At 46.0% G+C, this 11,006-nt stretch overlaps 1 protein-coding gene across 4 annotated transcripts in view; it reads left to right on the top strand.

The window, feature by feature from the left end:
- The first annotated feature begins 1,112 nt into the window (after window positions 1–1,112).
- Ndufaf6 (NADH:ubiquinone oxidoreductase complex assembly factor 6) overlaps window positions 1,113–11,006 on the top strand; it is a 23,521-nt gene continuing 13,627 nt past the window's right edge. The window contains exons 1-4 of one of the 4 annotated variants that reach the window (XM_021222311.1): window positions 1,113–1,331; window positions 3,850–3,949; window positions 6,864–6,986; window positions 10,708–10,764. In XM_021222311.1, coding sequence (XP_021077970.1) covers window positions 1,135–1,331; window positions 3,850–3,949; window positions 6,864–6,986; window positions 10,708–10,764 — 477 coding nt within the window. In that variant the 5' untranslated portion in view covers window positions 1,113–1,134. Of the gene's footprint in view, window positions 1,332–3,849; window positions 3,954–6,863; window positions 6,987–9,202; window positions 9,231–10,707; window positions 10,765–11,006 lie in introns of those variants that run through there. The other 3 variants (XM_029533331.1, XM_021222312.2, XM_029533333.1) reach the window with 3 other exon arrangements.

Below are 11,006 nucleotides of genomic sequence, written 5' to 3'. Positions count from 1 at the left end.
GGTAACAACATATCATTTGTAGTATAATATCATTTTATTGTATTTTAAACTATTGTATTTAAATATTTAAATTAGCACATTATGGCATGTACATAATGTATTTCAACATTTGCCTCCCATTACCCTCTTTTGTCTCCTGCCCTTCTGAGCCTCCTTTTTGTCTTCTGAGCTCCTCCACCTCATCTGGTACTATCTTACCATTTTACTCACTGACCCATCTCTCTAGCCTTATACTGGAATTCTAAATTCTCCACAGGCAAAAGACTTTAGCTTGATTCCTGGCTCAGAGGCTACTTTTCTTTCTCAGGTTCACAACTTCCTCTTTCTCTGTCTTGCTTCAACCTCACTGTGGAGCGTGCAGCGTAGGCTGGCTTTGAACACTCAACACTTCCTGTCTCAGCCTTCTTAGTGCTGGCGTTACAGATAACAAACAGAGGCAAGTCAGATTGTACAACATGAGGGACTGTCAATGGGGCTAAAGCAGGAAACAAATGACTCCAAGTTATTGGGCTTTTAGAGTGTTGTGAGAGACAACCAACAGCAAATGATATATTGTTACCAACTATTAAAAAGAAAAAGGAAAAGAAAGCAAAAGGAAAGAAATTAAATTTTGTCTCTCTCCCCTTTCCCCCTCCCTCTCCTTCCCCTTATGCGTAGTGGTTGATAATGGAGGCATAACCTGTTGCATCTCTCAAGCATCTTTGTGTTTTTCTCAGAGGTAGAGTGGCTAGTCAGTGGTACCTGTTCAGGGCCACGCTGGGAGGTCTCTGGGAATGTGTGTGGGTGAACGAACAGTGGGCATTCAGGTACAGCAAGCTTCCAGCAGTGCGGTTACAAGTGTCAACAGCGCCCCTGAAGAGGACCAGGAGAGGATGGGGGTCTCTGGGGTGGCAGGATGTAACGTTGGCCGGCCGCTTCTTTGAAAAGCAGGCACCCATCCCTTTGGGCGTTCTGGAGTCCTGCGGGGGTGGACGCTGGAGAGGACAACCAAGTCACCAATGTGCGGGACCACAGCGACACCTGGCTCTGGTCTGAGTGGCGTCCTTCCTTTGCTGAGTTGCCGAGATCTGCCGGGGGCGTGGCCGCTTGCCGGGGGCGTGGCCTCGGGGTCGGAGGGCACCCGAAACGGGTGTCATGGCGACCTCCATGCTGGGTTCAGTCCGCGGCCCAAGGCCGTTCGGTTTGGCTAACCTGTTCCATCGCCGGCCGCCTCGGGATGCGTGGGAACGGGTGCGGCGCCTGCCGGGGCCCTCGGCGTTCCGGCGCAGCGTGGCGGCGGCCAGCGGGCCAGGCATCCCCGGTTCCCACCTCTACTGCCTGGAGCTGCTGAGGTGAGCGGCCGCGCCCCGGGGACATCCCCGAGAGCCCAGAGCCTGTGGCACGCGGAGGGCTGAACCCCGAGCCTGGGGCTGCGTCCTCCGGGTCCTGCGTTCTGCTCCGCTCCGTGCCGGTGCTTGGAGAAGGAAGCCGCAGGCCTGTTCACGTGGCTCAGCACATCCTCTGCCTGTACCCGAACGTTAAGGGACCCTACAACCTTTGCATGCACAGCACTTTTTAGTCATGGACAGCTTTAACAACGTTAACTGGCTTTGGGCTCTGTGTCCTGCACTATTAAAAGTAATTCACGGGGCCTGCGGATTTTTAGGTCCGTTGGCAGGGTGCTTGCCCAGCGTGCTTTGGATAAACACATCTCCCAAAAGCTGGCACACTCGCCTTTGACGCATCTTCTTAGGAGGTACTGGCTGGAGGGTCAGGTTTAACTACAAAGCAACCTCAAAACTAAACTTTTTTTTTCCAAAAATAAAGTCTAAAACAACTTATTTAACGCTCCTTTCAAGTTGTGATTCCCGTCAAGGGATTTTAAGAATTAGAGCGTTAGGAGCTGGAGAGATGGGTTAGCTGTCAAGAGCACAGGCTACTCTGGAGGACCCAGGTTTGATTCCCGGCCCCCACAGGAGATCGAATGCTTTCTTCTGGCCTTCTTGAGTACTAGGTAGGCACGCAGTGCATAGACATATGTGTACGCAAACACTCATACACATAAAAATAAATGCAGTTTTTAAAATGAAGTTTAATAATTTCAAGGGAATTGCTTGTTTGTTTTGAGACAGGGTTTTTTAATGTAGCTGTGGTTGGCCCTGTAGACCAGGCTGGCCTGGAACTTGAGATCTGGTCTCTGCCTCCCAAGTGCCACGTTGGGATTTGAACTCTGGACCTTCAGAAGAGCAGTCGGGTGCTCTTACCCACTGAGCCATCATCTCACCAGCTCCCTCGTTGCTTTTATTGTGTGTTATTTTTATTTCACGTGCATGAGTGTTTTGCTTGTGTGCATGCCTAGTGCCACCCATCAGATTCCCTGGAACAGTTGTGAGCCAAGGTGATGGTGGGAATCACACCGGGGGCCCTCTGGAAGAACAGCTCTTAAGTACACAGCCGTCTCTCCAGCCTCAGTGTCTGGTTTAAAAATGCCTGCTTTCAAGGGCTTCAGAACGTAACTAAAATAACTGAGTCACCTTGGATCTGACTGGGGAAGTAAATCTGAGAAATGCAATGGCTTCCGTGTTTGCCAAGAGTCTCGGGTCCCCCGACTCTGAGCAGGTCCTGAGTTTAGGAGCTCTGGCTGTCATCCTGCCATGTTGGTTGCTGTTTTCTTTATGGTGCTGGAGGCTGAGCTCAGAGCCTGGCGATGCTAGACAAGCTCTGCCCCACTGAGCTTTGTGATAGCCATCATAATCCTAGACCACTTCTCACGTGGTTTCAAAAGCTGCCCTGGAAATCGTGAAATTGTGGACTTGCAGTCTCTTGCTGTAGCCTCCCGAGTTTACACCATGCCCATTCTCCGGATACCCAAATTTCTGTAGACTTTTGCCAAACTTGTTTCTGGTATTTCTTTTGACAATCAGTCTTTCCATTCTTTGAATCTTTGCTTTACGTTCAAGATGTCATTAGCTTGTTTTATACTTTCTCTGGCCCCAGCTTGGGACATCACTCTTTCAAGAGTGCCTGGAGTTCTTAGGAACCAGTGTCCATATTTAGGTCATTGGGTTTATTTTTGATGCCCAGGCTGAGGGATTATTTGTGCTTCTACGCCCTTTTAGCAAATGCAGAAACACAACACACACACACACACACACACATTGTTTTTTGTTTGTTTGTTTGAGATGAGGTGTGTGTGTGTGTGTGTGTGTGTGGTAGTGCTAGCTGTACTAGATCTAACTCTGTATTTTGTTTGTTTGAGATGGTGTGTGTGTGTGTGTGTGTGTGTGTGTGTGTGTGTGTGTGTGTGTGACAGTGGTAGCTGTACTAGATCTAACTCTGTAGTCTGCCTCTGCCTCCTGAGTGCTGGGGTTTTAGGCATGCTCCACCACCCTGCTGGTTTATATATCTTATTTCTGTGTCTTTCTATGTAACAAAAACATAATTAAACATATTTTCTTTATACCTGCCCCCCACAGCCTTGCTTCATTGTTATTTTGAGACAGTTTCATGTAGCCTAGGCTAGCCTCAAACTCCTGTTACTTCTGAAATGCTGGGATTATTGCATGTATCAACACACCCAGATTTCCTTTCTTCTTCTGTAGCTCATTTCAGTTCTTACTAAAAGCAAAATGTTCTGAAGCAATGACAAGTACTTTGTAAATAAAAATAAAATAATAAAGACTTCCTTTTTATCATGTTTGGGGTGAGAGGCAAATACCTTTTTTGATAGAGAAATAGTTTTACAACTTAATCACTGAGGCCTACTGTGCTCCAACGCGTCACTGTTTCTGGTGGGTTTTTGTCAGTATTTTGTGTGCAGTTTGGAAGGTAAAGACTAACTACCTTTTTTCTTGTTTCTGTTTGTTGTAGGAAACGGGATTATGAAAGTTACTTGTGTTCCTTGCTGTTCCCCACGGAGTGTCAGAGGTCTGCCTCTGCACTTCGGGCCTTCAATGTGGAGCTGGCTCAGGCTGGTATTAAAATACCTTAAAATACGATGACAAGATGGCTGTAGGGTGTGCTTGGTACTGAACAGTAGAAAGATAGAGCAACCCATGGTAGACGTCCTTAAAGTCATTGCTGGTGGTTTCTCTCTCATGCTAGCTTCTCAGCCTTAGTTAGTGTTGAGAAATAAAACTAGTTGGTGAATTCAGTGGTTCTGGAAATGATAGTCTAGATTTTTAAGTTTTTCTGAGTGTGTTTCAGATTTGCATTTGGCATTGTCTGTCAATTGAATAAACTAATGAGAATCTCGCTGCTTTTTCTAACAGTTTCACATTGTGTGTGTGTTGAAGACTTAATGCGCAGTTGAATAGACAGTAGAGCCCAAGAGATTCTGGCAGACCCCGACGGTTTTTGTCTCAGAACTACAGAGGAAGAACAGCGCCTTTTTTTTCCTTGAGTGGTCAGAGCATGGGAAGATAGAGGACAAGTTTGAAATGGGGGTGGAAATGGAGGAACTTTAGTCAAATGGTTGGCCTTCTCAGGACAGCAGCAGATAAGTCAGCTATTGGCGGTGAGGAGTCTTGGATAGAGTGGCACATGTATGAGAACCACAGCGCATTATACACACACACACACACACACACACACACACACACACAAATGAGCTGAATTTGTGTAGAATAGGCTACTGCCTCTGCTAGTGCATCTCCTCGTAGCTCACCTTTCCATAGGAGCCTTGGCTACCACCTTCTGTCCCAGTGAGTTCATTCTCTCTTCCTTTTTTTGTTTTTTTTTTTTGTTTGTTTGTTTTTTTTCGAGACACTCTGGCTATCCTGGAACTCATTCTGTAGACCAGGCTGGCCTCGAACTCAGAAATCTGCCTGCCTCTGCCTCCCGAGTGCTGGGATTAAAGGCGTGCGCCACCACGCCCAGCGTTCATTCTCTTCCTTAACTAAACCCTTTTCTCCTGCCCGGAAAGTCTCAAAGCCACCAGCAATTCCCCAGGGACACTGAGGCACCTCTACCATACACTTATTTTTGCTACCCTGAGCTGGAAACAGGCCACGCTACCAGCTCCCACCCAGCTTCCCTTGAATCCACGGATAAAAGGCGCGCGCGCACACGTGCGTGCACACACACACACACACACACACACACACACATGCACATTGTTCACTTTCAACATGCCTTCTTAGCATAATTGCTGGGCGTTATTAAATCCTGTGCTAGCATGCTCTTTTTTTTTTTTTTTAAAGATTTATTTATTTATTATATGTAGGTACACTGTAGCTGTCTTCAGACACTCCAGAAGAGGGCGTCAGATCTTGTTACGGATGGTTGTGAGCCACCATGTGGTTGCTGGGATTTGAACTCTGGACCTTTGGAAGAGCAGTCAGGTGCTCTTACCCACTGAGCCATCTCACCAGCCCGCTAGCATGCTCTTATCAATATGCTTAGCTCTGCATCTCCCACCTGACCACCCGCCAGGAGGAGCAGCCTATGGCTGGTCAACTTTTCACCAGAAGCATTCCGAACTCTCCGCAACTCCCTTGCATCTGTCTGCTTGCTTCTAGGGACCCAGAAGTTACACCTTTCCCTTCTACCCAGCAATTGGCCCATGGCTTCTTAAACCAATTGGGGAACAGGACCATAGCATCAGAACTACCCCTACATTCTTGTTTGTTTGTTGTTTTGTTTTTTTTTTTTTTGATACAGGGTCTCACTGTGTAGCCCTGGCTTTCTCAGAACTCACTGTGTAGTCCAGGCTACCCTACAACTCACAGAGATCCACCTGCCATTGCCTTCCAAGTGCTGGGAATAAAGATGTGTACCTTGCCAACCTCCATGCAATTATAGCTATGAGAGTAGGAAAATCTTCTTGGTTCATCATTTTTACATACACTGCATGGGTGCCTGGTGCCCGTGGTGGTCAGGAAAGGGTGTTGGAGCTACTGGAAATGGAGTTACAAATGGTTGTGAGTCACCACACGGGTGCTTAGAACCAAACACCTCTGCCAGGCACTAAGTACTTTTAGCCTCTGAGCCAACCTTACAGCCTGTGATTCACCAGTTCTGACGGGGAATGTAAGGCCGGTTACCCTCATACAATTGATGCTGAATAATTGAAGTCAGTCACACACACACAAAAAAATCAAGTTGCAGATTTGGGATCCACAGTACAGGAGCAGTTCAGAGCTGATTTTGTGACGATCCTTTTGTGACGAGCTGAGTGTACTTACTGTGTCTGTTACAAAAAATGCTTCTGACTATTGGAGCAAAGAATACTCATACTTAACATAAGCAAACCATCCAAATACTGTAATGGTTCTCACAGGAAATAGAGCAGATTTGGAGCAGAGTGAGCTATTTGCTGAAGAGAGCGTGGCTTGCTTTGGTTTTTTGATGGGCTTTAAACTTGTTATATAGCTGAGGGTGCCTTGGTCCTCTGTGTCCACCTGTCACATGCTGATGTTACAGGTAGTGCTACCTCCGGCTCAAGGAGAAACAACTTTTGCCAGGTGTGGTGGCGCACGCCTTTAATCCCAGCACTCGGGAGGCAGAGGCAGGCAGATTTCTGAGTTCGAGGCCAGCCTGGTCTACAGAGTGAGTTCCAGGACAGGACAGCCAAGGCTACACAGAGAAACCCTGTCTCAAAAAAAAAAAAAAAAAAAAAAAAAAAAAAAAAAAAAAAAAAAAGGAGAAACAACTTTTATTTTGTTATCATTTTATGTGTATAAGTGTTTGCCAGTGCTCTCAGCTGCTGAGAGCATAGTAATGGTCTCGGACAGTTGGATTAACTCAGAGGTCCCCTCATAGTAACTTGGTTTTCAAACAATAAGTTGTCTTTGTTTCTCTGCTGGGGTTTCTATGCATAGACAGACAAGCACTCTACCACTGAGCTATGTCTCCAACCTAGAGGTTTTACATTCTGTTTATAGGTTAAGGACTCAGTCTCTGAGAAAACAATTGGACTGATGCGCATGCAGTTCTGGAAAAAAGCTGTGGAAGATATGTACTGTGACAACCCACCACAGCAGCCTGTGGCCATTGAACTCTGGAAGGTAAGAGGAAAAGATTACACACACACACACACACACACACACACACACACACACTCACACACACTTGTATATGCTTATGTACACATATGTATATATACTACTTTTAATATATAGCAATTTCATTTGAACCTACTCGTTGGATGTGATTCAGGGAGTGCTGATGGTAGTGGGGTCTGCCCTGAATATTCTTGGGCTCCTTTAGTGTTCTGAGCTATTTTGTCAGGTGTATTAGTGTCATGTCTTGCTGCAGCAAAAGCAGCTTAAGGAAGGAGGGGTTTATTTTGGCGTACAGTCCCAGGGGTACAGTCCATCTTGGCAGGGCAAGCGCAGCTTTAGGAGCAGGAGATAGTTGGTCTTATTGCATCCATAGTCAGAAGCAGGGAGCAATAGATGCCGGTGTTCAGCTTGCTCCCCATTGCTCTCCCACGTGTGTGTGTGTGTGTGTGTGTGTGTGTGTGTGTGTGTGTTGCATGCACAAGCACAAGAAGGAGCCAGGAAGTACATGTGGGAGTCAGAGTACAACCTGTGAGAATCAGCTCTGTCTTTCTACCAAATGGGTTCTGGGAATCAAACTCATTTTGCCAGGCTTAATGGCAAGCACCTTTACCTGCTGAGCCATCTCGTTGGCCCTCAGGTCCTTCTCTTTATTCAGTCTGCCACAGTAGCCATGGAATGGTATTGCTCACATTTACTGTGGGTCTTTCTACCTCAGTTAACCTAATTTAGATGACTGCTCACTTATTGTGTGTGTGTGTGTGTGTGTGTGTGTGTGTGTGTGTGTTAGGGACTAGATAGGGTGTGTGTAGGGACTAGAGATTGACTGTAGGTACTTTTCTCTGTTTTCTATTTTATTTTTTGAGTTCAGATTTCTTGTTGAATCTAGAATTAACCATTTAGCCAGTGAGTCCCCAGGATCTTCCGTATCTGTACCTTACCCTACCCCGACTACCCAGCTCTGGGGTTATAGATGTGGCCACCGTGCCTGGTTCTGCCTCGGTACTAGAGATGTGGCTTCTCCCAGAGTCTCTGGGGACTCAGGTCCTTGTGCTCAGATGGTAAGAGCTTCTCTGACTGAGCCATCTCACCACACCCTGTGGTGCTTCTTTAAATGGAATTAAATGTAACTTAATTACATTCTATTTAGTATTCTTGTATGGGGGGTGGGAAGAAGGGGGGAGGCCAGGTCTGGGAGGCCACAAAATATGTCACCCATGATCTCAGAGGACAAGCAAGCTCTCCTCTTCTGTGCATTGAACTCAGGTAGTCGGGCCTTCCCGACAGAGTACTTACCTCTGAGACATCTTGCTGTCCTATGCTGTTGTTTTTAAGTGAAAAAAGAGGCATTTTGTCTATATATTATAAACTACCTATGAATTTTCTACACATCTGTTTGCAGAATGGAAGCTGCAAGTTTGATGCCATGGTAGGAACATTTCCATTCTCTCTGCTGAGCAGTTCTTTTTGTCAGTTCTCGTTAATCTTTTGTGCAAGGTGATTTTCTCTCAGCACATCAAGAGAATGTGTGTCACTGCTCTTTAAGAACAGCAGAGAGGGCTGGAGAGATGGCTCAGTGGTTAAGAGCACTGACTACTCTTCCAAAGGTCCTGAGTTCAATTCCCAGCAACCACATGGTGGCTCACAACCATCTACAATGTGATCTGATGCCCTCTTCTGGTGTGTCTGAAGACAGCTACAGTGTACTCATATACATAAAAATAAGTAAATAAATCTGAGTGGTGAAGGCACATGCCTGTATCCCCAGCACTTCAGAGGCAAAGGCAGGCAGATTTCAAGTTCGAGGCCAGCCTGGTCTACAGATCAAGTTCCAGGACAGCCAAGGCTACACAGAGAAACCCTGCCTTGGAAAGGAAAAGCAAGTAAAAAAGAGTAGCTGATAAAGGCTCCCCAGTCAAGCCCGGGACTTGAGTCTAATCCTTGTAACTCAGCCGGATTGCATCCTTCCGGGTGGGCCGTGGTGTATCTGTGGAGCACTGTGTTAATTAGTAATGGATTTAAGAGGGCCAGCTCACTGTGGCCAGTTCCATCCCTAGGCCTGTGCTGTATAAGAAAGCCAGTTGCGCAGAAGCCAGCGAGCACACCAACAAGCATTACGCCTCTGTGGTTTCTGTTTCCAGTTCCACCTTGTGTTTCTGCTCTGTGGTTTCTGCTTCAAGTTCCAGCTTGCCTTGAACTGTGATCTGGGAGCGTAACCCTGCTAAGCCTTTCTTCCCTACGTTTCTTTTGGTAAGAGTATTTTATTATCACAGGAACAGAAAGTAAACTAGAATGACTGAGCTATAGCCCCAGTCCAGATTAATCATTTACAAGTGCCTCTCTTCTCTTGTAGTCTGCAGTTTGTCCTTCCTTTTTCCTCCCTCTTAATGTGTTCATATGTACACATATATGTGTGTTTGTATGTATATGTATGTGTACATACAAATACATATATATTCACACAAATAATTTTTCTAACTCATTTGTGTTATATCATTTTCATAATCTAAATATTTTGGGATTTCCTGAGAATGAGGCTATTTTCCAGCTGAGTGTAGTAATACTTACTCTAATTCCAATCCTGGGAGGCAGAGGCAGGAGGACTAGAAGTTACATCCCAGGCTGTGTGACAGGACCCCTTTTTAGAAGAAAATATGGAGCCCCCACCCCCCCAAAAATAGAGACAAGTCTCTCATAGAGCTAGAACATAAATTCAGGAAATGTACTCCCCAACCCCACTCTGTGTCTCACTAGCGCAAGGTGGCTTGGAGTTCACCATGTATTCCCAGGTTGGCCTAGAACTTGTAGCAGTCCTCCTGCCTCAGCATCTCAAGTGCTGAAATTGCAGGTGTGCCTCTCCATACTCTCAAGTGGCATAGACTTTTTGTTTTCTGTGGCACTGAGGACTGAAGCGAGGGCTTTGCACACACCGGGCAAGCACCCTACCTATGCTCGTACAGCCCAGCCCTGTCGACGTTTTCTTAAGAAGTAAAATCAATCCTAACTTGTCTTTTCCTCTCTGGACACTCAGTCTGTCTAATAACTTCTCATTAGGTATAGGTTATGGATTCTTGGCTGGAGTGTTTAATAGGAAATGTGTCCTCAAAGTGTCATGTCTAGAAGGACACTTTTCTGCCTATCTGTCTGTCTATCATCCATCTATCCATCCATCCATTATCTATCTATCTATCTATCTATCTATCTATCTATCTATCTATCTATCTATCTATGAGAGAAATGTTGTATTTTATTTATATATTGGTGTTTTGAGACATGGTTTCCATGGGTGGCCCTTGCTGTTCTGAACTTGTTTTGTAGACCAGACTGGCTTTAAACTTAGAGATCTGCCTGCCTCTGGCTCCTAAGTGCTGGGATCAACTGGTGGTGATACGCCATCACCACCCAGCTGTAATTATATTTTAATATAAAAAAGTTTAAAAAAAAAGAGCCTAATAGTCAAAGAAATAAAAGAAAATGATAAAGTAGACTGTTAAGTGTGTGCCAGTACAGCAGGAAGGAAGGCCGTGGGAAGCCGCACAGGGTCCCTTCACAGGAAATGACCTGGCGTGCCTGTCTGGATGGTTGCTTGTCGCCTGATGGCTTTCAGCATCGATGCCCACCTGATGAGCTCTAAAGTGCCCCTTACTACCTTTGCAGTGTACTGTGTTCGTATCTAGAGAAGGCATTTCTAGTTCCTTCTAAAATGTCTAACCCTCTTGTTTTCTAGGCTGTCAAGAAACATAACCTAACGAAAAGGTGGCTCATGAGAATCATCGATGAAAGGGTAAGTTGGGGTTACCCAAGCCCTAACCCTAATCCTGAGGTTAATCATTCATGGGGGGAAAGTTTTGTACATGTATGAATCTTTCCGAGGAAGGAAACTTAGAGGACAAAGGTACTTTTCCACAGTCCGTCCCCACGTGCACTTCCTTTCCCTTTCTCCCTGGAGTCGGGTAGAGATGAGCACCCAGACAGAAGGCGCGCGCGTGCGTGTGTGTGTGTGTGTGTGTGTGTGTGTGTGTGTGT

This window comes from Mus pahari, chromosome 22 (assembly GCF_900095145.1).
Source record: "Mus pahari chromosome 22, PAHARI_EIJ_v1.1, whole genome shotgun sequence".
NCBI lineage: Eukaryota > Metazoa > Chordata > Mammalia > Rodentia > Muridae > Mus > Mus pahari.
This window is presented reverse-complemented; position numbering and strand designations above follow the sequence as displayed.